The sequence below is a fragment of the Mixophyes fleayi genome, chromosome 8 (genome assembly GCF_038048845.1).
Source record: "Mixophyes fleayi isolate aMixFle1 chromosome 8, aMixFle1.hap1, whole genome shotgun sequence".
NCBI classification, from domain to species: Eukaryota; Metazoa; Chordata; class Amphibia; order Anura; family Limnodynastidae; genus Mixophyes; species Mixophyes fleayi.
In genome coordinates, this window is record NC_134409.1 from 139515473 (window position 1) to 139541514 (window position 26042).

Here is a 26042-nt window from a genome sequence, read left to right on the forward strand (position 1 = left end):
CCCTCCCTGTCACTCAGCGCGCTCTCTCTGCAGAGACAGAGAGGCGATCTGTGTGCGCATGTCCAGTTCTTGGAACTGGACATGCGCACTTGAAGAGTGAAGAGAAGACCCGAAGACAGCGCTTCCGAAGAGGGGGGTAAGTATGTTTTTGTTATCACTGAAACAGCAGTTTTTCGGAACTGCTGTTTCTCTGCAGGGCTGTACATAAATGTGAGAAGTAGTTTAATCCTTATCATTGCGATAAGGATTGAAAACTACTTTTCACTTTATGTGAATAATGATAAATGTGCCCCATAATGAGCTATATTTAGTACTATATGAAAATGAAACATGGAATTTTGAAGAAAGAGACGGTTTATTCAGAAAGGCAAAAATGACAGAAAACTCTACGACCGCTGAACAGAAACGTCCAATAAACAGCTGCCAAGAATGTAAACATTATACATCTCCTTATAGATTAGGGAAAGAGATTTTATGAAGAAGTAATTATAGATAAGACAGCTGTAAAAACACCAAAACATATTATAACAAAGTCTGGAATCCGAGTATATAGAAGTTACAGGAACGATGTCACTGCTATAGGGGATTGTGTAGGTCTCCCCCCAGGGACTGGCTGGGTAGTGCGGGCCTCTGCCCCCCAGGACGGTCCCATAGAGGACAGCCTTAGGCTGGGTCACTGGGCCACCTCCATTTTGTTCCCTTGAAAACGTCCCTAATAGGCTGCTGATCCGAATATCGTCCCCCCGTGCTAAAATCTTCCAGCCCCTGGTCTCCCCCCAGTGTAGGATCCAGGGCCGGATTTACCACTATGCAACCTAGGCAATTGCCTAGGGCCCAGCAGTCCCCAGAGGGCCCTCCCAGGGTTGGCTGTGAGACCAACCTTTAAAAATGGGCCATTACTTATGGGCCAGTGTTATTTGCTTGCCCCCCTGGGCTAAAGTATGCCAGCCAGCCCCTGATTAGGGGTATATGTTATGCTAAAAACTATAGTGCTATGGATTTTTTCAGGCAGGGGGCCCCAAACCAGTATCTTGCCTAGGGCCCCATGAGGTCTAAATCCGTCTCTGGTAGGATCCTTCCAGGAAACCTTAAATCTATCGAGTCCAATCCAGTAAGAGAAAATAAAAGATCCTAAAACCAGTTCAACGATATCACTATAAATGTATCATTTAAACAAATTTGTGACGGGTTTCCAGATCATGTATGTAATCCGGACACATATGAAACACGCTGTAGGGCTTGATAGCAAATCTTTCAGATCCATGTGAGCAGTTTTTACTACGTGGACACATATGACCTAATTGCAGCAAAACTAAACAGTGTGTAGAGTCTACATAGGATTTACATGTAATGTCTGCAGATGGTTGAGCAGGACGGTTCCCAGGATGCATTGCTCTGTCTGGTCATGTGACAGCAGCGGGAGGGGTTAGGGGTCAGAGGGGGCAAAATCTGAACATAAAAGGAGAATATCATTGAGTAATAAATAGTGTATTATTACACAACCTAATAAATACATATAATAACACAGTAACATATATTAAAAGTGTAAATACAGAAATCTTTCTATTTAAAATAACCGGTCCATGTACATTGCAGACATATCTACGCATCACCACCACGGTCCTAATTTATAGCTGTATGTTTTGGGCGGCTTAGATGCGTCTTGAGGCATAAATGACGCACTGCGCACAACCTGTGTCTGTATTTAGAGCTGCCTATATGGCCCGTGGAGAGGTGGAACAGGGGCCCAGTCCTGTGTGGGCGCGCAGACAAGTGAGGTGTGCTGCCCTGTTCAGATGAACCTTACTTTGAGTCACGCAGATCGTTAAACGGGTTTTCTACAAGACGTAAACTTTGGACTCACATGAACACGTTTTAGAGTTGATGATAATCGTCACAGCTTCGCTCCGGGTGCATCCGTTAGATTTAAAGTGGGCGCAACTCAAATTACAGATGTGGAAACACATTCATCTTTCTGAAACGCAAACGGTGCATCAAGCTCTAGATCAGACTTAGGGGCTGGATTCATGTTTGGACGTACGATCGTTGTGTAGCGGATTCTGCGTGAAATATCTCAGCACATACCCAGGAACAGACCTTATGTCAGTGAACGCGGTTCATGCCAGAGCACAAAGGATACTTAGTACTGCCTACGCCTGGAGAGGTGGCGCAGGGAGGGGTTCAGCTGTACCACTCGCACCCACTACAGGGCAGGTGTAAGTCCTGACTGATTGTGATGACGGACACAGAATAGTCTCCGTTAAACTACATGTATGCATGCATGCATGCCCCTAGTCAGCACACGTGTGTGCACCTTAGACTGTAAAAAGCCATTATATGAACCGTAAACATTAAACGCATCTTGGTTTATGTATTTAATATTCCATATTATGATTATACTTAGAGTTGTCCATTTATTTTATAAAATGTAATTATTTGTGTGTGTTCTGATGTGACCTATAGGGGGGGGAAGCGCTTGTACGTATCCTGCAGCCTGTCTGTCTGTGCACATACAGAAGTAACGTTTAGGCAGAGTGTACTTATATCCATATTCAAATAGAAATGCATCTTGAGATGCTTTGGATATGAATACGGTCGGCATTACGCAGACATTCTGGGCTCTTTCTTAAAACACAACTTGCATCCGCACATGAATCTGGCCCGGTGTCCGCTGATTTTCTACTCATCCAATTTTTATATTTGTACCCTGCCCATCAGCGCCCCCTGGGCCAAACAGCTGAATTATTGCTCCGTTATTGGTGAGGATCCGCACCATTTAATCATGGACTAAATGACGCGTTGATGTGAGGACGTTACCTATAGGGGGGACTCATTATGTCAAACATCGGTGAGCAACGAAATGACTGACACACTAGTGCTATAAACAGTGCAACATAACGTAGCAGCACCGGAAAACCTGGTGCAGTTTTTCCCGCAGTATAAGGGCATAGTCTGCTCATACTTCATTCTGTCTATTTAAGGCGTTAGGATCTCTGTCTGTAGAGCGCACTCTGCATTAACATCGCAGTAGTTCAGCACATTAGCAGGAACAGATACTGTTGCTCTCCGCTCATCTTCGGTATTATGGATCTTTTATGTCTCATCTCCATCCCTGACCCAAGGACACCCTGCTCTGTTCTATTCGCTCATCTATAAACTGCCTCTTGTACGTGGACCCCCGGCTCCTACAATATGCACAGAACTAAGGAGCCGCCAACTTGTTTTCCTAGCTGAGAAAGTCAGATCTTTATTATAAAAAGAAAAAAAAAAAAAACAAACTTTTTTTTCTGCAGAGAAGCTCAGCCCTATGTCTGTAATATAACCCACCCTGAGTGGTGATCACTGTAATCTCGCTGTCCTCCTACAGCTGTATCCGACACAGGATATGTATGGGCGTTACCAGCGCTCTCTCTCTCGCTACGAGGGGTCTACTAACTGCTATAATCACCGAGCTGTCTACATTACTCTACTGTCTCAGTCATTCTTCTGATCTCTCCTTTTCCCAAGTTCCAGGCATTTTACGTAACGTGGTTTTAGTGTCCAGTTGACTTTTCCCACTCGACGCGTTTCCATCCAAGTCCAGCTCTTCAAACGAGGAGCAGCTCGCCCCCGATTCACTGGTACTCTTTTCACTTCCCATTATCTCTTTCCGTTGGGGGCCTTCAGTCTCCGTCTCCTCCCGACTCTCAGACACAAGTTCCAGGGTAAGTGTGTCCTCTAGCATCAGGGGGTCCAGCTCAGAACCTGGGAGAGGTGACATAATGACAACATGAACAGACATATAATGATGGTTACATCAATCATAGGATGTTCCTGGTCTATCTCTACACCTCTCTCTGACCCCCTAGGGGCACCCACCAGACATTGGATTCTCTAGTGAGAGCTGCCTGGGAAATTAAGTGCAGAGTTCATCTCAGGAAAGACACTAAAGTGGGACCCCCGACCATCTATTAGTTTAGATGAAGACAGCAAGTACTGTACTATAGAAATACCCGGCCTGCACCCACCATGGACGGATGTGGACACATTTACACAGAAATCTCTGCTGAGGAGATGAAACTCTAAGGCCCAGAGTACAACCCAGGACCTCTAGGGGCTAAGTCCTAAACGCCGTCTAACCATGGACCCCGCATATTAACTAAACTTTCCGAAATTATTGTTTAACACTCATATAGAGATTACAAAAACTGAGGGGTGAGAGAAGGAGGCCAGTAATGTCTGCAGGGTAAGCGTTCTGACGCCATTGAAAACCCAATGATTGTGTGACAGGTACTCTTGTTAATGCAGGGTGAATACCTACACAATGCCCGTAGGAAAAAAGTAAGTGACCCCCTCCCTGTCTCCGATCCCCTGGAGGATGGGGTGGTATTGGTCAGGCTATTTACACTAGACTCTGCCTTACTAACACCCCTCCCCCATTTCATGTTGAAGTTTGCAATGCTGCCAATTGTGCGCTCGCTGCGTCACACCCATGAGCCGCCAAATCCGCCATGACGACGTTTACCTGATGATGGGCTGGTTTTAGCTTTTAGAAAGGACTCCAGACATTGTTCTGTAGGTGAACAAGTATCTTTCAAACAAAATGAGAACCTTTTCCTCTCTACAGTTACCAGTGATTGGCCCCTTGTTACACCGGGTGCAGCCCCCTCCCTTAAAGGGCAGCACGTAACCCTCAGTCGCAGTAATAAGTCTGGTCTCTTTCTTTGATAAAATTAACTTATCAGGAGGCAACTTAAACCAGTGTTACCAGCCAGGCTGGAGCTGGGGAAGGTTTGGAGGCCACATAAGACCGTCCTGTGTTCTGCATCGGCCTGTGCGGACCTCACACTGAGCACCCGGCTAACACCAGAAATACTATGTAACCAGCAGCTGTACAATGTACCGCACACAGATCATTCCTTCTGCCACATAAATAAATATATTGGGACTGTGGGATGATTTGGGTACAAAGTTGCTGTTAAGATTTGCTATTTAAAAGTAGCGAAATACTCTGAAATGTGCTAAACTGACTAATCTGTCCTTTTATCCCATCAAATTCTGTTTACTAAGTTTAAGCGCATGTGACGCCTACAGACAGCGGAGAGTAATCTTGTGGGATCAATCTAAACGCAGCTAATGAATTCATTAGGACCCAGTGACACATGCGGGGGTCACTAATCATCATCATCAGCAGCTATTGTAACACTAACCTACACTCTCACGGATATTAAGACCACAAAACGTCGGACTCCGCTGTGTATGAATATTGAAGGCACTTAAATCGACATTTTATCATTTCACAATCTGTCTCTAATCTGTTCTATCATCGCATCATTTCTGAGTTTTATTACAACTGATCAGGTCCCCAGTCCAGTCATAATACCCCGTCAGGGTAACGTCCTGCCCTAAATACCACCCTTGCAGTCTCTCTACCTATAGTCAGGTCTATGTTTTCTTTAGCCTCTCTGCTCAATGTTTCTATATTAGTCTCTCTCTGTCTTTTCGCTGTGTCTCGAAATCATTAATTTTAGCACAAAAGTCTCCCCCACGATGGTTCTCGCAGGTGACAACATGCCACTTATTGCACCCCCCCCCCCAGTCCATGGAGTGCGTCAGATCCCAGCTGCCTAATAACACACACAGATAATAATACAGGGAGAGGATGAGGGGTGTCAGCTCGGTGCCCAGCCCACTGCCAGCTCGTTAACCAGATCTGGGCCTCGCACGCTGATATCAGGACACATCCTGACCTTGGCTGGTAGTGAGAGCCGCGAGCTGGGGCAGAGGGCAACATAACACAGTAAGGTGACAATGACAGCTGGTGCTGCCCACGGCTGGTGACAGAGCTCCAGGGAGTCATTAAGTGCAATATAATGTTAATTGTGGCTGACACAGCTGGAGGACAGGTCCTGCGATGTCCCAGACTCCTCATCACGAGGGCAGGAGGAAGCAACAGCAGAGCCAGTGTGCAATACGGGCGAGAGAGACAACCACGCCCTGGCAGGAAACTAATAAAAGCCACTGCTTGCAAACGGAGTGTCAGCCCTGTGACAGGAAACCACAGACCTCAGTGGAAACACAGCATATAAGATACTTTAGAAATAAAGTTATGAAGTGACTGCTCCTGGCATGCACAGAACACAGCAACAGGTGAGGCTCCACCAGACAGCAGCGTGGAGCAGAATTAGGTGGCACATTTCACTGTGGCTAAGGGCAACACTGTGCAGACACCCAGCATGCACCGAGGTGGGAGGTTGTAGCGTTAGGAGAATCAGGTGTCAGCGGTGTTCGTATTCAGGACAGCTCTCTAAATACACATAGCTGCTGAGTGTTACCTGGTCTTTTACAGCGAGTACAGGTAGTGAGTTACAACATGAGGCAAAAGCGGCCATCATTAGACCTGGCACGTACCTGCAGAATCCGGGAGCGCCTCTTCTCCTTTCTCTTTCCGTAGGAGCTCCTTCATCTCAGGCACATAGAAGTCGTCTTGACGAGACAGGGGGCACATGAAGATAATTTTATCTCCTTTATAGATCTCCACATAAGGGTGAGCACAAAGCTTCCTCTCCTGAAAGAGAGCAGATCGGGTCACGTTACTCCGGCTCCCACACACGCATACACCGTCACTTACATGTTACACGCTATGCTGGAATGTGTCGTGCGTGTTGTGTACATATGCCCCGGCTGCAGGGGTGCACACGTGTACATAGCTCTGTCAGTGTCTGGAGATAATCTGCATGGCAGAAGGGTACAGTTCTCTGTGTACGGGGGGTCTGCTCCCCCCGCAGCATCTCTCAGCTCCCGTTACGGTCTAATTAGTGGCGGCTGCCCCCCTGCTGAGCCCTGAGGCGATGCTGGAGCTCTACCCAGGAGAGCACAGGCTTAGTCCTCTCATTAGAAGCCCCTTCCATTCGGATACGTGGTGGGTGGGGAACAACTGCTGGATCCTAACAATAGACGCTGCATTAACCAGACACACACAAAACAATGCACATTGTGACCTTTATGTATAATGGGCTTGATCTGCCCTTGATTGTGTCTCCTGGAGATTTGCCTGTTGGGGACAGTGGAGGAGATGATAAAGGCTACACATCATTATCATCATATCTTATTTATAAAGTGCAAACATATTATATAGTGCTGTACAACCGAGAGGAATCAGGATACAAATAAATAACATACAACAGAAGGCAACGATGGTCCTGACCATATGAGCTTACAATCTAAGAGGTGTGGGGAAAACGTGATACATAAAGACAGAAGAATAAGAATTGCAGCTGGTGGAAGTGGCTACTGTAAGGCAGCGGTGTTATCAGCCACCAATAATAAAGCTAACATTGGCGACAGCTACCGGCGACGCGGTGGGAATGAGACCGTGGATGGTGCAGACATGAAACATGGACCAATAACTGTAGAAGTCCCAAGACTGTCACCTGCTGACAAACGTGACTGTCCTCCCCATCTATACTAACTGAACCCCCTTCTGGGCACTCCTGGGGTATTCAGGGCTGTTTTAGGCCAACCCTCCTCAAGACAAAGCTTAGTTTGGTCCATCAGAGTATAGGAGAAGGTCAAACCAACCGCGCTGGCACCGAGGCCGCTCATACATTGGTTTAGGTGCACACGATTCGGGTCAGAACACCCAACTTATCAGTCTTCATCTCCTGGTCGAATAAGTCTCAGAAGTCAGAAAAGTGAGTAAAGAGAGAGAATGTGAACGTTCACAGCAGCACAGATCATTTCAGGAAGCATAAATGGGGGAGGGGTGGTGATCTGATTGTGTAAGTAGAGTTGTATGTGTCATGTGAGGAGGGGGGAAGCAGATAGTTACAGACAGGGATGGGGAGAGGTCCTTCGCAGCACAGAGCACAGATAAATGTGTGAGGGCAAGTGTAACAATGTGCAACATGTCGGAAATACAACATGAGGAATCTCTCCCCATTGATTAACACCTGCTCCTTTCAATGCTTAAACCACAACGTTCAGTGAGCTCCACAATTGTCAAGATTCTCGGTTTACACCATTGCGGAACCTGCTGGGAGTTGTAGTTCCAGACAGAAGGTACTTTAGCTGTATGCAGCATGGGTATTATATATATATATATATATATATATATATAACACTAATGTTCAGACAGATAGGAAGTGGATCGCTATATATAGATACACGCGCACTCTACACGTCTAATACAGACATGTACTTATGAGGGGGGTCGGCTGCAGCTGTTCTCCCTTCGGTGCTGGAGACGCCACAACTCACAGTAAACTCATTAATATTTCATTCCCAGCTGGATCTGACTCATTAAAATACAAGTTAGATCCTGACAGTCCGAGAGGCGGTGAGGAGAAGGGGGGGGGGGGGGTGTCAGTGTTGAGGGGGGTGCAGGGATCCACTGCTGTCTATGGAGTGCGGAGAATTGATAGTGGGGGGGGGGGGGGATGCAGGCATCCACTGCTGTCTATGGAGTGCGGAGAAAGGATAGTGGGGATGGGGGGGGGGGTCAGTAGTGAGGGGAGGGGGGTGCAGGCATTCACTGCTGTCTATGGAGTGCGGAGAGGGGATAGTGGGGGGTGGGGGGGGGGGGGTGTGCAGGAAGAACAAGACTAGTGAGACACTGCAGAATATATGAGGGTACGTGTATGTGAGAGAAAGATATTGTACGAAGGACAGACAGAAGAGACTTCGAGGGACAGGATAAACACTACACACAAAGGACGACCGGGCAGGGGGACCGGTGGGTTTTGGGTGGAGCTGGGAAGGAAAGAGGAGGCTGCAGGATTATGAGAGAGATTCGGTCTCCGTCTCTGAAGGTCTGTTGGACAAGGAAAAGAGCTGGAGGAACTTGTCCAGAGTATCATCCCGAGGCAGAGAGGGATTAAGAGAACCACGGCCCCCTCCCTCCCCTCTTCCCTGAGGAAGATTCCTACTATCCCCGCTCCCTCCCTCCCTGAGTGAGGGCCGGGGGAGACTTACACAGAGCACGTTGGGAAGAAAAAGAAAGAAAAGAGAACGGCTGGAATGAGGCAGAAAGTGCAGCGAGAGACCAAACATAGCCGGAGATAGAGGAGAAACAAGGGAAGAGAATCGTCAGAGGAGACCACACAACGGCCCCCTCCCCCCTCCATCCCATTCCCCACTTCTCTCAGATCTCATTTTCACCTGAGTAGAAGCAGCCGATGGCAATTTACACTTTCCCCGGATTGCAGCCAGTAACAGCTCCCCCCCCCCCCCCCTCCCTCTGCACGCAAAGACCAATGTACAGCGAAGGATATGTTGTATGTACATGTCATCTAATGGATAATGTCCAACACTAGTCAGGTAATGCTGAGGTTAACCTAGAGACAGACACACACCATAGCATGCATGAGGCAGGAGCGATGTGTGAAAGAGACAGAGGACATATATATATTTATGTTATAGCCACAATACATCTGTGCAATCTGCTGGAGAGCATCTGTAGTCTGTTGTGTGAGGAATTGATACCTCGGACCATATTACAGATCTCTGTACCCTGTAATACTGATGTAACATTGCCAGTGTATCAGACAGAAATCTCTGATCTCCTACATTGTAATCACAGTGTTAACAAGGTGAAAAGCCCTCAATAAACAAAACACATTTAGCATTTGTTAAACACACACACACCTTTGCAGTCTGGCTGGGCCGAAATGCAAAATGTAGACTTGGCCTCATGTGTCAAACTCCCATTGTCCCTTAGAGTGTAAGCTTGCGAGCAGGGACTTCTCACCTCTTTGTCTGTTTTACCCAGTTTGTTTATTAGTTTACTGTGTTTGTCCCAAATTGTAAAGCGCTACGGAATATGTTGGCGCTATATAAATAAATGATGATGATTTAGCATTACAAAATTCCAAAGAAGAGCCGCCTCATCTTACAGAAGCAACCAAAGAATTAAATTAACACATTACTATTACTAAAATAGGCCGTGTCCTTAATATTTCATATTTTAGGAACTTTGGGGATAACACCGAGGATACAATTGACACCGACAGATAGATAGAGCCATCATTCATCAGACATTAGTAACCAAACTCTAGTTAGTGATATACACTGTCCCCTCCTCAGGACCATATAATGACATAAAGATCTGTTCTTATAAAAGGAAAAAAATCAAACTGGCCGAACAGTTCTGCACAAACGTGGAGTAATGACGTCTGTGACATCAGCATAACCTGACAGCCATAGAGGTGATCCTTATAGCGAGGGCTTGTACATCGGTGCGCTTCCCCTGAACGTAACGCAGGTGTATGGTTAGTACCTAGGTGTACGAGCCCCAGGGATAGCGCAGCTGTGATGCTACCGAGGGAGGTGGGAGGGCAGATACATTACCTGAACTAGATGCTTCTCTTAGTGTCCGCACAAGCTGCAGTATCGGCCACAAATTGCACTGTGGATAGACCCGAAAAGACCCCCCCAACTCCAATCAACATCTGCAGGACCGGTTGTCAGTCACATCTGTACGTATATGACCAAAGCTGTGAGAGATCCGGCTTCTTGGTGGATGTATAGAAGTTTGTGCGTCGGCCTTTACAAGGAATGTTCTGTGGTTATAATTAGTAGATTACACCACTGTGGTGATTGATCCAGCGGACTATTCCGATTGTCATTATGAGATCAGAATTAATTACTTTCCATCCTTGTGAGATTTAATTGGCAGCTGCCTTACTGGGAGATTGTGCAACTTTCAACTGGATCAATACAGGGGTCACATAAGGCTGGACCGGATGGGACTGTGGATGATCCAGATTTCACCTCATGAGAACAGCAGACGGGACCAATATCACCCCGTTGTTTTAGTTTTAGAGATCACTTTAAGCCTCCCGACGCGTTCACATGTAATGAACTCAAAACAAATAGGGGCAGCACGGTGGCTAAGTGGTTAGCACTTCTGCCTTACAGCACTGGGGTCATGGGTTAAATTCCAGACCATGGCCTTATCTGTGTGGTGTTTGTATGTTCTCCCCGTGTTTGCGTGGGTTTCCTTCAGGTGCTCCGGTTTCCTCCCACACTCCAAAACATACTGTAGGTTAATTGGCTGCTATCAAATTGACCCTAGTCTGTCTGTCTATCTGTGTTAGGGAATTTAGACTGTAAGCTCCAATGGGGCAGGGACTGATGTGAGTGAGTTCTCTGTACAGCGCAGCGGAATTAGTGGCGCTATATAAATAAATGATAATAATAATAATAATCAACAATATTCACATGCATTAAAAGCTCATGGAAAAAGCAATTAAAACAATGATAGTGGGTAGGAGCCCTGAGAGTGAAGGCTGCTGTCATCCAACACATCACAGGTCTCCTGGACGTATAACCACATAGATTAGGAGGCTAATCTTAACATTATCCAGAGACACATAAGAGATTCACACAAACAGCTCAAATGGAAAGTAATTATTGTGCTTACAGTAATCCACAAGTAATCCAGTAATTAATTCCAGTGTGGAGACGTAAGACCAGACTTATGGGAATACCCCCCTAGGTTAAGAGACACCCTGACCCCACTCTGAATAAACTGCGCCCATGTATTTACCTTGACGTAGGTCTCCAGCGCAGGATGCACCCGCGTGGTGGCCAGCTGTATGGAGAACGGGGTGGTGTACGGAAACGTGGCCATCACGGCGTGGTTCACCTCAGGCAAGACGCAGAACTTGAAGCCATGCTTGCGGAATATCCGGACGTGATCAGGTAACGGCTTCTCGTCCCCCTCACAGAGGATACTGCCCACAATGTACCTGCAGAACTCGACGGGGACCTGAAGAAATAAAAAAATCAAAAAATGTGGTGTATTGTCTATTATATACTTACTACAGAGAGAGAACAGGCAGACGATAATAGCAATTAGCACAGACTTAAATGATCACTAAACTTAAAATACAATCTGGTTTATGTAAAACAGTTTCTAGTAATTTTGTGTGTGTGTAATATATATATATATATATATATATATATATATATATATATATATATATATATATATATATATATATATATATATATTTTTTTTTTTAATTTTTCTTCCAAGGGTCTATCTGAGCTGAAGATATTCGGAGAGGAGTTGATATTTTGTATTTTCCAAACACGAACCACTTCTTATCAGGAATCTCACTGAGAAACACTGATTCCAGATTTCTGTCTCTTTGAGCTACCTACAATTCTGATAAACTTGCACGTGACATTAGTAAATATTATTAACAGTCCTTTAATAGGATAGGACTTGTGTTTTAAGCTCAGTGGTCGTACAAATAGATCAAGTGTCAACTGCAACAATACAAAACTACAGCGTTTGTGGTTCTGTGAAGTCTTAGTCCCTACTTTTGCAGTTGCAGCCAAGGTGGCAGCGTTTTTGCAGATGTAAAAGTCTGCGCTTTCTGAGGGAGGCGTTTGAGCGTCTCAGGGGTGTTCTTTGCAGAGTAGGAATTAGGGAAATGTATAACTAAATTAAATATGGCATTGCAGCTCATGAGTTAAGTGACAAAGTGGGGGGAGGCAGCACAGTTTTAGGACTTGACTTACCCCCCCCCAAAAAAAAAAGTCTTGGAAGTTTTTTTTTCCACCGCTCCCCAAAAACTATTTTTGGACTGTGGCTGTTGTGTGTATAAATGACCTCCGCAGTGATTACACATAAACACATACATTAGAGGACGTCTTTATGTACAGAGTTGTATATATACACAGAGTACAGAACTAACCAGCCCCAGCCCGGCTTACAGCAGATACACCCCAAACGTCCTTAACTGTAGAACAAGATTAGAGGTCACCCCCTCCCCCCCCGATGCCTCTAAGAGAGACCGAGGACTTCATAGCCTATACTCAGCCAAGGTACTCTCATTACTAGGACTCTGTACAGGAACAGAGCCTGAAACAGACTCACGCCGATACTTTACGATATGAAATAATGGCAGCCACACAGGTTGCAGTTCGTGTTAGCCAGGCTCAGCTTAGCCGTTGCTGCGATGCACCTGGGTACCTTATATCAGTCACGTTCCTAAGAGACCTTTTACCTCGTTCCCATGGGCATGTTTTCTTCTATAATAAACCGACATCCCCACAGGATTAGTTGCTATGTATTTCTGATCTGTACCTCTTCATAATCAGCCCCGGGTGCAACTTATTACACCATAATACTCTTTGGCATGATGGTGCCAAATCATGTATGTTACACAGAGATATAGTATCAAGCTGCAGCTACCACTGAGACTGAGCAGCAAACTTAATGGGTAGCGTGAAGGTAGAGAGGCGACGAAAAGTCCAATAGTTATTCAATGGATGTCAGAAGAGAAATCCTGCAACTCATTTTCTTTAAATAGATTCTTATTATTAAGATGGGCTATTTTTAACTCAATACAAAATCAAAACCTCTCAAATACAGTTTTTTGCTTACTTACGTTTGACCAAAAAATTAATTAGGCATGAATATATATATATGCACTTACCATTGGGAACCCACCATGCTCCCCAACTTCCAATGGTCTCTTACATAACCATCTTCCCATGGGCTCCCACCACGCTCCCTCAGCACCCTTCCCATTGTGATCCCGCCACCACTATCTTCTCATGGTCTATTCTTTACCCCCAACCCATGGGCTCCCATCATGTTCCCTCCATTCCTCGGAGATCATCCTATCTTCCCATGACCTCTTCTATCATGAGCCCCCACCACCACACTACCCCCTTTCCCAGAGCACACCGCCACACACCTCCCTTCACCAGAGCCCACCGCCACACTCGCCCCTTCCCCAGGGCCCACCACCACACTCGCCCCTTCCCCAGGGCCCACCACCACACTCGCCCCTTCCCCAGGGCCCACCACCACACTCGCCCTCCTTCTCACCTTCATGGGGTTGTCGTAGTAGACCCCTATAGACACCAGCTTGGGGGCCAGGCTGACACTCTCCGTGTACAGGTTCCCGCTCTCATCATAGGGTCCCACGCGGAACTTGTACGCCACGACCACTCCGCGGATAGGTGGTGGCCCCGCTCGCACCTCCACCTCGCTCAGCAGCCCCGAGTACACCGCCACCCCGAACAGGGTGAGGAGGAGCAGGGCCACCAGCACGGCGATCAGGGAGATCAGCACCCACTCCGGGACAGCCCCCATCCCGGGACCAGCGGTGGAGGAAGTGGCCACCTGTCCCCAACTCCTCACTTGTCCCCAGCACCCGGACGCTCACCTGTCCCCGGCACCCGGACGCTCACCTGTCCCCTCACTTGTCCCTGGACACTCACTTGTCCCCGGACGCTCACCTGTCCCCGGCACCCGTACGCTCACTTGTTCCTGGACGCTCACCTGTCCCCGGCACCCGTACGCTCACTTGTTCCTGGACGCTCACCTGTCCCCGGCACCCGTACGCTCACTTGTTCCTGGACGCTCACCTGTCCCCGGCACCCGTACGCTCACTTGTTCCTGGACGCTCACCTGTCCCCGGCACCCGTACGCTCACTTGTTCCTGGACGCTCACCTGTCCCCGGCACCCGTACGCTCACTTGTTCCTGGACGCTCACCTGTCCCCGACCGCTCTCCTGTCCCCGGCACCCGGACGCTCTCCTGTCCCCGGCACCCGGACGCTCACCTGTCCCCGGCACCCGGACGCTCTCCTGTCCCCGGCACCCGGACGCTCTCCTGTCCCCCGACCGCTCACCTGTCCCCGGCACCCGGACGCTCTCCTGTCCCCCGACCGCTCACCTGTCCCCGGCAGCCGGACGCTCTCCTGTCCCCCGACCGCTCACCTGTCCCCGGCACCCGGAACGCTCACCTGTCCCCGGCAGCTAGCGCACGGTCATGTGACTCCACCCGGCGTGACGTCAGTGCGCCATGTGACCGCGCTGCGCCAATAGCGGGAGGAGGAGGAGGATTCCGTACAGTGATCTTCCTGCCAGTGCCGTACACTCTGCTGTCAGCCCGGGCTCTCTGTGACCTGTAGTTCTCCAGCGTCCTCTGGCCGGGCTGATACTTGTAGTTCTCCAGCACAGGGTGTAGCTGTAATACAGAGATACAGCTCCAGCAGGGTCAGTGCTGTATCTGGATGATATCATTAGATACATTGTGTACAAAGGGCTCTTCTGTTGTATAATTAAATTATATTACAGTCATAGATCTTATTATCACCGTTATCCTTATATAGCGCCAACATATTAGTAGCGCTGTACAGAGAATATTCATCTGCATCAGTCCCTGATCCCATGGAGATCACAATGTAATATCCACCCACAGCCGGTAACCTACCTGTATGTAACTTACCTGTATGTAACTTACCTGTATAACCTACCTGTACGTAACCTACCTGTATGTAACTTACCTGTATGTAACCTACCTGTATGTAACTTACCTGTATGTAACCTACCTGTATGTAACTTACCTGTATAACCTACCTGTACGTAACCTACCTGTATGTAACTTACCTGTATAACCTACCTGTATGTAACCCACCTGTATGTAACTTACCTGTATGTAACCCACCTGTATGTAACCCACCTGTATAACCTACCTGTATGTAACCTACCTGTATGTAACTTACCTGTATGTAACTTACCTGTATAACCCACCTGTATGTAACCTACCTGTATAACCTACCTGTATGTAACTTACCTGTATAACCCACCTGTATGTAACCTACCTGTATAACCTACCTGTATGTAACTTACCTGTATAACCTACCTGTATGTAACCCACCTGTATGTAACTTACCTGTATGTAACCTACCTGTATGTAACCCACCTGTATAACCTACCTGTATGTAACTTACCTGTATGTAACCTACCTGTATGTAACTTACCTGTATAACCCACCTGTATGTAACCTACCTGTATAACCTACCTGTATGTAACTTACCTGTATGTAACTTACCTGTATAACCCACCTGTATGTAACCTACCTGTATGTAACTTACCTGTATAACCTACCTGTATGTAACCCACCTGTATGTAACCTACCTGTATGTAACCCACCTGTATGTAACCTACCTGTATGTAACCTACCTGTATGTAACTTACCTGTACGTAACCTACCTGTATGTAACTTACCTGTATAACCTACCTGTATGTAACCTACCTGCATGTAACCTACCCTGGGAGGTGATCAGAGGACCTGGATGAAGCACACAGACAGGAGCCCATCCAGCTGCTGGACTGAGGGGATGTGTCTTATATATAAAGCCCAAGAACACAGAAGTACAGCGCACTCTATATATAAAGTACTGGGCCTGTAGATTTCTCTGTACTTATTCCTGAGCACATTGCACATTATAAAGCAGATAATGCATCAGGTACTGGAAAAACATATCCCAAAAATGACAGATCCTCCCTGAGACACTTGGTGCACATTACACCATTTATGCTCTTACACCAACCTCAGAACCAGTTTAAGAAGATGGTGACTGGACATGAAACAACACTGTGACTTACACGTCATTTTAAGGAAGCAAAAAAACTCTCTGCAAGATACCAGCAGAACCAGGATGTAGGATGTAAGTGAGATACAAGAAGTGCGACCTCCTGTATGTAGGATGGATGATTATCCAGGAAACCTCTCTCCTTTGGTCATAATTGTAAATGTCAGGGACACCAATGACAACATTCACTTTTATTATCCTATAGTGACTTTACTTTCACCAGTCTTGTTATGGTTTCCAAGAACAGAAACTTATAGTAATAAACACCTCAAATAAAGAGAAAAAGAAATTCACTAAAAATAATATTTTCAGGTTGTTATATGAAATCCCTTATTACAAGCAGCAAATGAGCACCTTACTGCTCCCTCACAACTGAATTTCATCTTACAGAAAGAAGCAAAACTTTATATAATACACTACAATAAAAATATACTATATACACTGCCTTCTGTGCTTTTCACTCATGCATCTAGTCTATAGCCAGGCAGTGTGTTTTTGATTCATTGCTACAGAGTACAGTGCTCTTTGCATTGGATACAATAGTGTCTACAATGGAGCTTTGTGTAGGATCAAACTCTTCCTGATGATGTAAATACATTGCTAAAAAAAAAAAAGATAATAGAATTAATACACATAGTAAAAGGGAAACCAGTACACTAAAGGTAATTCCTTTGTCTAGAAAGGAGGCAATATTAGATCACCATGTGTGTTAATGCTTTACAACTTTATATTCATTTATTTGCCTAGTACCAATATAGAAAAATAACTTTGTAAGCTTTGGTGTGAAGTTGTGTAAAGGTTTTACCCTGTAAGATTATTAAACATAAAGAAATCTCTCCCAAATAATATTTAACAAGAGTATGCAATGAGAAAAGTAATGTACTTATTAACTTCTGAATCATGTTTTGGGATATAATAAAGAATTCATTTTTTTTATTGTAAAATCTTGTATCACACTGTAAAGAGATCATCTGGTTTTAGGTCCCAAATTTAGAGACCCTCCTGTTCTGTGTTTGTGTGGATACAATAGACAAGACTAATATATGTTGCAGTGTTGTAGATCACAGGGAATCAGATGACGTTTTCTGAATCTGAAACGATTTTGTCATTCCAGAGAATTAGTATTTTCACCTTCTTCTGGGTCAACAGTAAACAGGAGGGAGACTTGCAGATAGCGAACAGTTTTGATTGGCAGACTTTATACTTCGACATACACACTACACATCAATCGGTGCTATCCGGATGACACACAAGAAGAAACGGACTCATTCCTTGGCCAGAAATAATCAGTTTTTCTGTCGGTTCCCTGCGAAGAAGATCCCGGCTGAGCTGACACTATCTGTACCGTTTGTATGATGCAAGTATTGAGACATTCGTAAAATGACACCTTTGAGATTTAGAAACTCACAATGGAAATGCATCTGCCCTGCCAGACCCAAGATTACTTCTGAACCTTAATCTATTTAACAAAACAAACCCCAAATATTATCACTATTATCAGCCTACCACAATGCACGTAACGTACTGTAACATGCGTGTTTTTCTCCTTGTGCCTTAATCCCTTATTCAACATTTTGTTAAATTTACATCTTGAACATGAAAAGTGCATATATACAATTTCCACTATATATAAATTTAAATCCAGGTTTTATGTTCAGTCTACACCGGAGATTTTCAATAACGAGATTAGATCTCACGATTAACTGCTTACAAAAACATGCAATTAAAAACATAACGTTACATGAAGTAGCAGAGATTGATCGCGCCCTCAAAACCCTCCATATATTTTAGATTTCAAATGAGCATTTTCTGCCCAGAATCCTTAAACATCTTCGGAATAGAGAATAACCGCCCGTCCCTCTAAATTATGGATGAGATTAAATTAAAGCTCATACAAAAAGATTAAATCATTGCAGAGAAACTGAAGATCATTGCAGCAATTTCAAGTCTCTTGTGCATCAAATCTCAATGGAAACAATTATATACAAATCAATCACTATTATAAGATTAATCTCTAACATGCAACTATAACCCTTAGCCTGACCTTTAGAGTGGGTCTGTATGGGGAAAATTATCTGAGTTAAACAAAACAGGTAAAAGCACAGAACTGGACAGACGTCGGACACAATGCCATATTTAAAGGCCAGTTAGGCCACATTAGATCTAACTGGCTACAAACTGCAGCATTTCTAGGCACAGACATCTGGTTGGGATCTAGTATAGAGACATCAGGACTTCTGGTAACTCATTGGACAATGATCACATCCAACAATTCGTTACTTGGGGCCAGTGTCCTATGTATGTACTGCAGGAAACATTATAACAGGTCCGCACCAAAATGGAAAAGTGATTTTATTTTTGGCACAAGGTCGTCTCAATGTCATATTATAGTATTTAGGTTGAATTACAGGGACTTTATATACCTCTATAAATTAATAAAGCCTTAGAAATAAAAAATACATTGAACACCATCTTGTACAATAATGTGTAATTTCTACATATTGGGAGACTTGCAGTAGAGCCACCAATCTGACACTGCAGGGTAAGTCAGCACGGTGGCTCAGTGGTTAGCACTTCTGCCTCACAGCACTGGGGTCATGAGTTTGATTCCCGACCATGACCTTATCTGTGTGGAGTTTGTATGTTCTCCCCGTGTTTGTGTGGGTTTCCTCCGGGTGCTCCAGTTTCCTCCCACATTCCAAAAACACACTCGTAGGTTATTTGGCTGCTATCAAATTGACCCTAGGCTGTCTGTTAGGAAATTTAGACTGTAAGCTCCAATGGGGCAGGGACTGATGTGAGTTCTGTATACAGCGCTGCGGAATTAGTAGCGCTATATAAATAGATGACGATGATGATGAAGGTAGCACAGATATTTGCATTGTGCAGAGATTGACAAATGATTGTTTCCTTATAACTTCCAGCAGTCAGAATCCCTATATATCGTTAGTGCCGACAGTCACCAACGTTAGAGAACAGACAGCTCAGCGCAGCCTCGTGCCTGTTATGCCATCCTGCATACTTCCATACTTCCAGTTATATCCAGCATGCAGAGATTGTCCACCTACAGGGACCTTGTGGCGAGGACTAGTCTTGTTGAAGGTCAGTTTCCCAAGGTGTCCATGTAAGTCCTAGAAAAAACAAGAGTCCCCCGGCTCCACCCACAAGAGAGGAGCAAATATGTCTGCACCCTATAGCCGTAGTAGGCCAACCTATCCTCACTCCTGGACAGACCAAACACACAAGGCAATGTGTAAAATGGGCTTTATCCTAAAGGTGTGAGGTCATCTAAAAAGACTCAGATCCCTTTCATGTATTGACCAGTCATAAAAGATACCAGCGTGTCACAGCCGACCAATGAGATCCCAGCAGGAGAATCTGCTTTAGTATCTCCCCATCCAGACACAAGGAGCCAGTGGGTGTAGATTACACAGAGAACTGCAGCAGTGCAGAGATAATGGAACAGACTACTGTAAGCTGTGTACATGGTAAACAACGGCTGTACTGGAGGAGCAGAGAACGTGAGCACCAATAGGAACATGATAAGTTATTTTGCAGTAAAGTCATTCTATATCCATGGACCTCTAGGGGGCGCTATTCTATTACCAGTCATCAGTATGAAAGTAACAACTCATTAATAAATGGAAGGATATTAACAAGAGAAGTCTCCCGGCACAGACAGGTATGTCCATGTATTATACAGACGGATTCTAAAATCTTTATATTATTATATCAACTTTAATCAGGAACCATCAACAAAAGCCTAATTCTGCCCAGTCTGTAGTCACCGTACACCATGTATAGGAGGAAATATGTGGTTAGATTGGATATATTATAATCAAAAGCTCCAATATGGATTTAAATATAACAAAATTAAAATTAAATATTCATGTACAGTTATTTCAGTGTTATCAGACAGTCGGTGGACCAGGATTCTCCATACAGCAGATGGGAATTATACAGTGAACAGAATGTCCATATCCTTCACCAGACCCGGCCAGACGGTCATCCAGTCCTGGATTAGAGGACGTTTTCCTCAGTCTCCATGCGCTGTGTACTGACCATTATGTATCAGTTACTTCATGTACACAACGATGTTTGAGTCACTGTCCAATCGTTCATCCAACTCTCGATAGCTCATCCCTGTAATATAAACACCCAAATAACATCACTGCTCTGGGAACAGACACATGGTCATAAGTCGGGCTGGACTCGCTAGTTCTCTAATCCCGAAGTCAGAAAATACTTTCACATTAATGAATAATTGTCTGAAATATGAACTAATCAACTAAAGATAAATACTGAGGTTTTTGTTTTGTTTGTTCTTTTAGCAAGTTTGAGACATGAATAAATTCTTAGGATTTGGTCACCTGTATCCCAATCCTCCAGCAATCGTGTCCCAAAAAAAAAAAAAGTTATAATTTATTCCTATAATATTTTATTTTAATATGCAAAATCGGGGTTTGGATTTGGTTGAATCTTTTGTCAGAATAATTAGTATTCAGGTGACCCTCAATAGGGTTCTGCCAACATTCTATAGAAATGTACATTTGATTGTGCTACATCTCCTAGTATTTATACCTACACCGGGCAGAGATCCCAGGCTGCAGTTCTTATCCCATCACTCCTAAAGGTTAACCAGAAACTATCTGCCAAGGTCTTTCAGCCAGACACAGAATACTTTATAAATAGTGTAAAGCGTCCGACTCCTAATGGCCAATGACATGAAGTCAGTCAGTGAACGGCACCAGACGGCCCTTTCCTGCTGCAAACCGGGATAAATACTTTGTACTACAATCCTTAAGCCACAGTAGCACCCAACAGCCAATTCATCCCTTACGTTCAACATTTAAAATAGCCCACGGCAGGGATACCCACTACCCCTCCTAATAGTCACCCAAACAGTAGAACACCTATTGACCAGAATAATTTGCATCATTGCCTATATGACGCAGCACAAACACTAGTTTTATGCATATAGATAATATTTTCCCTCATCTCATTAATGAACTCAACAAATATCTGGCTTCAAAAGCAACAAAGACAAATCTGAAATGTTAGATTCCATATGACCACTTCCAAAATTAAACCTTTCCACTATTTTTTTAGCATTTCTAATATAAAAATATAAAAGTTATTTTATTTTTTTCAGTCTATGGCCAATAAGGTACATGTCAGAACTATGATCTCTATAGTGGTCCCTTCTTTCCCCCAGACAGGTATCTTAACGCTCCTCTACATACCAACAAGATGGGCGATATAGGGGTATAAGCCAGAATTAGAGAGGACTAGTACCCATCCAGCAGGAGCTGCTTCCATACCTGTCTTACAGCAGATCTCATCGTAGCTGTGGCTGCCGGTATAGAGACGGGCGGGAGGACTGCGCTCATCTCTAGACACCTTTACAGGGTATTTCTGGAGTCTTCTAATCAGATTCTTCATCAGTCCAAACTGGATGAGTTTCCTGCGTGCGCACAGAGGGTAACGAGAGTAACAGACGTTTATAATCGCGCAGTATTACAATAATAAGATAAATATAAATGTGTGACCTCTGACCTTTCATCCACTTTATGCAGCTGCTGCGCGTGTCGGGCAATAAGGTCTCGCACGGTGGTCCCGGGACTGAGGCCGCAGTACAACTGAAAGATATCTCGGAGACTGGGGCGCTTGAGACCTACAAGCAATTGTATTGGCTTACAGGTGAAAGAAGAGTTAGGGCTTGGAGGGGAAGGGGATAAATCCCTCGTACGTTACAGAGCCAGATCTTAAAAGGAGCAAGACGCTGGATAAAAATAAGTATTGTAATATGAGACTGTATTTTATCCAGGTGCACTACCTTCTTGGAGACAGTAGGGGGCGGAATACTGAGAAAACCCTTCCATGCTGTAGTGAGAGCCCTTACCTGGCTTACTAATATAAGACATGCACTCCTCCTGCAGAGCCTTGTCGTGGATCAGCTCCTGTACACGAGGGGTTGTACAATACACATTGGAATACTACACAGAAAGAGACAGTGGTAAAACAGATATACCGGGGAAAGAAAGTAACAGGGATAATAATAATGTAACAAGTAACAGACATTTCTGGATACATTGTATCTACAAACTTCATCACAACAAAAACGGTGGTAATTATGGAAGATTCAGCTTCAGAGAATGAAAGAGGAAATGGGGGGGGGCTCCTACCTGGAATATGGATACCAACGTTACCACGCCATAGTACCTATTAATAAAGAACAGAAGAGCATGTGAAAAAGAAGATCCTATACTGCGATGGTAAACACCAATTACCAGATTTTAAATCTCCGTTCCTCTTTTATTCTGGTTCTCCCCCTTATCTAACTGCAGCCCCAAAATCCTGATCTCCCATCCCGACCACTCACATGAGGTTCTGTATCGCTATCCGCACAAGATTCAGCTCCACGTCCGCTTCGGCAGAGATCTTCTGGATGTGACGGAACCCATCAATGTACGGGAGAATCTAGACAACACCAAATCAGTCAGGAGGGTCTCACCTAACAGACGACCACCCTACAGCTGCATATCCCCGGAACCGGTGAAATCTTTAAGCTGCCGGATCCAGTCGCTCAATGCTCAAGTCCAGGGACCCGATAGCACCTTCTAGATAATCACACACGGACACACAACAGCCAACTGGATCTACAGGCGGCCCCGATTGTCATGTGATCATTCCTGATCAGAGGTTGGCCAGGATTATTGATACACACACACAATGACTCAGAGTCAATATTGGTCAATAAATGGGCTCTATTTGATCTGAAATATTCAACTGTTTGAATAAAGTTTACAAACTCATAACAAGATATATTAGAAGACAGGTTCTCAGTGCCATAAAGCTGGAAGTTTAACAAGTTTCTTAATAAAATAGTGGTTCTGGCAGTAATACCACTATGTTCAGGATTGGGGAGGGGGGTGAGGATAGATCCCACTTTAATCAATCATTATTCCAGATCACATCTCCTATTTACCTGCTGTGTCGTTAAATCCCACTGAGCATTGCAAAATTCTTCTTTGTCTTCTGTGAAGACGGGAACGTCATATTCCTGAGCAGTAGGGGGCGCTGCGCGCAGTTCTATCACCTTCAGGTGCACCGTGTTACTTTCATCTGATAAAGGACAGTATTTAGCAATGAATAATCAGCCGCTTCCACAACAGACAGCGGGACAGACATCTGCAGTACCTATAGGAAGGGAACATTCCCCGGTGGAGTTCAGACCCTCCAGCAGGATACTCATTATCGGTACCAGTCTCTGCTTACTGTCCTCGTTGGAGATGAAACCGGATTCCAGCTGAAAGACAATGAAACTATGAGGATAGTGGAAGTGATGACAGGACAAATGTTGTTCCACAACAGATTTAGCGGAATAAATGCTCATAACATAAGAATCTATCAGGAGAATTAGTAGACTTGTTTTATCTACATTATGCAGCAGATTTGTAGATACTTGTATTCTGTGGGTGCTTTATCCTTCTAGAAATGGAGGAAGTTTAGGTCCACCAGACGCAACAATTGTTATTCCGCATCCTTATGTATCAATTGTTTCCCACACCTCTTAGAGTGTTAGCTCACTTGGCCAGGGTCAGCTTTAGTTTGTGTCGGGGTGATGGTACGTCATTTATTATACGCTGTAAGAGAGCTACCTCCAGAGTCTTGAGGTATCCTGCCAGCTTCTTCACGATGGGCTCCAGGGCACAAGTCTTGGCCCAGGCGCTGCACACGAACCCCAGGTTGAAGAGCAATGCGTTGCGGCTGTACTTCTTGTGCTCAATGCAGACCGGGCAGCCAATCAGCTTCTTGTCCATCGCTGTGCTGTATAGGGGAGAGGCCAATGGGCGACATTGTAATGGCGGCTGCGCAGTTTCATTACTTGGGATGGTACAGTATTCACATCGCCCCTCATCCTAATGTTCCCCCCTCCTCCTTCCCGTCACAGTACTAACTTAGCATCACCGGGCCGCTTGTTAACTACATTACATTATAAACTACAGAAAACCAACCATAGAGGTTTAAGTAAATTAATTTCCACTATTCATGATCCAAACCCAGGTCCTGTGGTCTCCATGAGACTAACCTTGAAATTCCTTTTACCTCCAATAATTGATGATTAATAACATAAGAGTGGTTTAGTCCTCGGCAGATGCCCGGTATACTCACACAGTGATCAGTTTGTTCTGTAGCTCTGGTTTGGTAATAATATAAACTTGCACCGTATCGAACAGCTCCCGCGAGATGTATTCCTCCGGTACCTGCCGATACAAGCGCAAATTCACCTTCCTGTAATCAGCCACTACGGAGTCACCGTGTCACAGGGCCGTCGGCCTGCTGGACGCTCACTCACCTGGTAACTTATCTTGGGGCCAAGGGTTGGATGGAACTCGCTGAAGAAGATGCACTCGATCCTTCGACTGGTCATCACTGTAGACGAGTATGAGAAGGACAATCTGAGTGTTCAGGTCACAGCCGCTGTAGAAGCTTCTACTGATAGTTTGTTTTCTGTGATATATTTAGATCTCACACTGCTGTGGGTATTGTGAATGACTACACCTTAAACTTGTAATTACACACCTACACAATCAGCCCCTCAAACTAACACCATTTACTCCTCCAATCAATTATTGAAGAGCTGGTGACCTAAAGAAAAATAATATTTATATCTATGTAAATTAATAAAATGACTAATAGTAGAAGAGAAAATAAGCACTTTCTATGTGGCTCCCGGAACACTGCACCAGAATGTGACATTATAAATACAGCCCAGTACACCACATGGTCACCTTCCTCCTACTGAGAGGTCAGCGCCTTGTGACTTGAACTGAAATTCAGCTGTCAGGGTCTGCTGAGAGTTGTAGTCCTACAACATCTGACTAGTCATAGCTCATCTCTGCCCTCACTGGGTCATAAAGCAAAAGCATCAGTAACTTCTCATCTCTGTCCCCTTCCCCAAGTCCCACTATAGTGACAGAGGTGCCCAGCTCCCTCAGGGGGCAGCTCTGTCTCTCAGGGGGCAACTCCCTCAGGGGGCAGCTCTGTCTCTCAGGGGCAACTCCCTCAGGGGGCAGCTCTGTCTCTCAGGGGGCAACTCCCTCAGGGGGCAGCTCTGTCTCTCAGGGGGCAACTCCCTCAGGGGGCAGCTCTGTCTCTCAGGGGGCAACTCCCTCAGGGGGCAGCTCTGTCTCTCAGGGGGCAACTCCCTCAGGGGGCAGCTGTGTCTCTCAGGAGCAAGCTCTCAGTGACAGTGAGGGGGGGGGGGGCAGTAATGACAGGGGGCAGCTCTGTCTCTCAGGGGGCAACTCCCTCAGGGGGCAGCTGTGTCTCTCAGTGACAGGCACAGGGGGCAGCTCTGTCTCTCAGGGGCAACTCCCTCAGGGGGCAGCTCTGTCTCTCAGGAGCAAGCTCTCAGTGACAGTGAGGGGGGGGGGCAGTAATGACAGGGGGCAGCTCTGTCTCTCAGTGACAAGGGGGGCAGTTATGACAGGGGGGGGGGGGCAGCTCTCTCAGGGTCAGTGTCCGGTAATACTCACTCCTCTCTCTCCTGCAGCAATGCTCACACAGGAAGCAGCATGGGTGCGTGCCAAGCCTCACTCTCACCTCTGCCCCGCCCCCTGGCGCTCATTGGTCAGAGCTCCGCTGTTTGAA

At 45.5% G+C, this 26042-nt stretch overlaps 2 protein-coding genes across 15 annotated transcripts; both read right to left on the minus strand.

The window, feature by feature from the left end:
* Nucleotides 1-336: 336 nt before the first annotated feature.
* Nucleotides 337-14767, minus strand: TEX264 (testis expressed 264, ER-phagy receptor). Of its 13 annotated transcripts, XM_075183836.1 has the most exons (6): nucleotides 14637-14742; nucleotides 14224-14241; nucleotides 13829-14125; nucleotides 11528-11749; nucleotides 6391-6547; nucleotides 337-3744 (listed from the first exon to the last, which is right to left on the minus strand). In XM_075183836.1, exons 3-6 carry the CDS (start codon nucleotides 14093-14095, stop codon nucleotides 3479-3481), a joined length of 912 nt encoding a protein of 303 aa, XP_075039937.1. In that variant the 5' UTR covers nucleotides 14096-14125; nucleotides 14224-14241; nucleotides 14637-14742; the 3' UTR covers nucleotides 337-3478. The 13 variants fall into 13 exon arrangements, with proteins under 13 accessions (XP_075039937.1, XP_075039926.1, XP_075039929.1 ...); XM_075183825.1 differs by adding an exon at nucleotides 14751-14767 and having other exon boundaries at nucleotides 13829-14661; XM_075183828.1 differs by having other exon boundaries at nucleotides 13829-14499.
* A 5336-nt stretch (nucleotides 14768-20103) lies between these two features.
* NPRL2 (NPR2 like, GATOR1 complex subunit) lies at nucleotides 20104-26021 on the minus strand. Of its 2 annotated transcripts, none has more exons than XM_075183838.1 (12): nucleotides 25928-26021; nucleotides 24745-24821; nucleotides 24561-24652; nucleotides 24047-24215; nucleotides 23586-23694; nucleotides 23374-23510; nucleotides 22768-22865; nucleotides 22571-22607; nucleotides 22288-22345; nucleotides 21942-22059; nucleotides 21707-21849; nucleotides 20104-20528 (listed from the first exon to the last, which is right to left on the minus strand). In XM_075183838.1, coding segments are annotated over exons 1-12 (1107 nt in total). In that variant the 5' UTR covers nucleotides 25929-26021; the 3' UTR covers nucleotides 20104-20460. The 2 variants fall into 2 exon arrangements, with proteins under 2 accessions (XP_075039939.1, XP_075039938.1); XM_075183837.1 differs by having other exon boundaries at nucleotides 22288-22381.
* Between the last annotated feature and the right edge of the window lie 21 nt (nucleotides 26022-26042).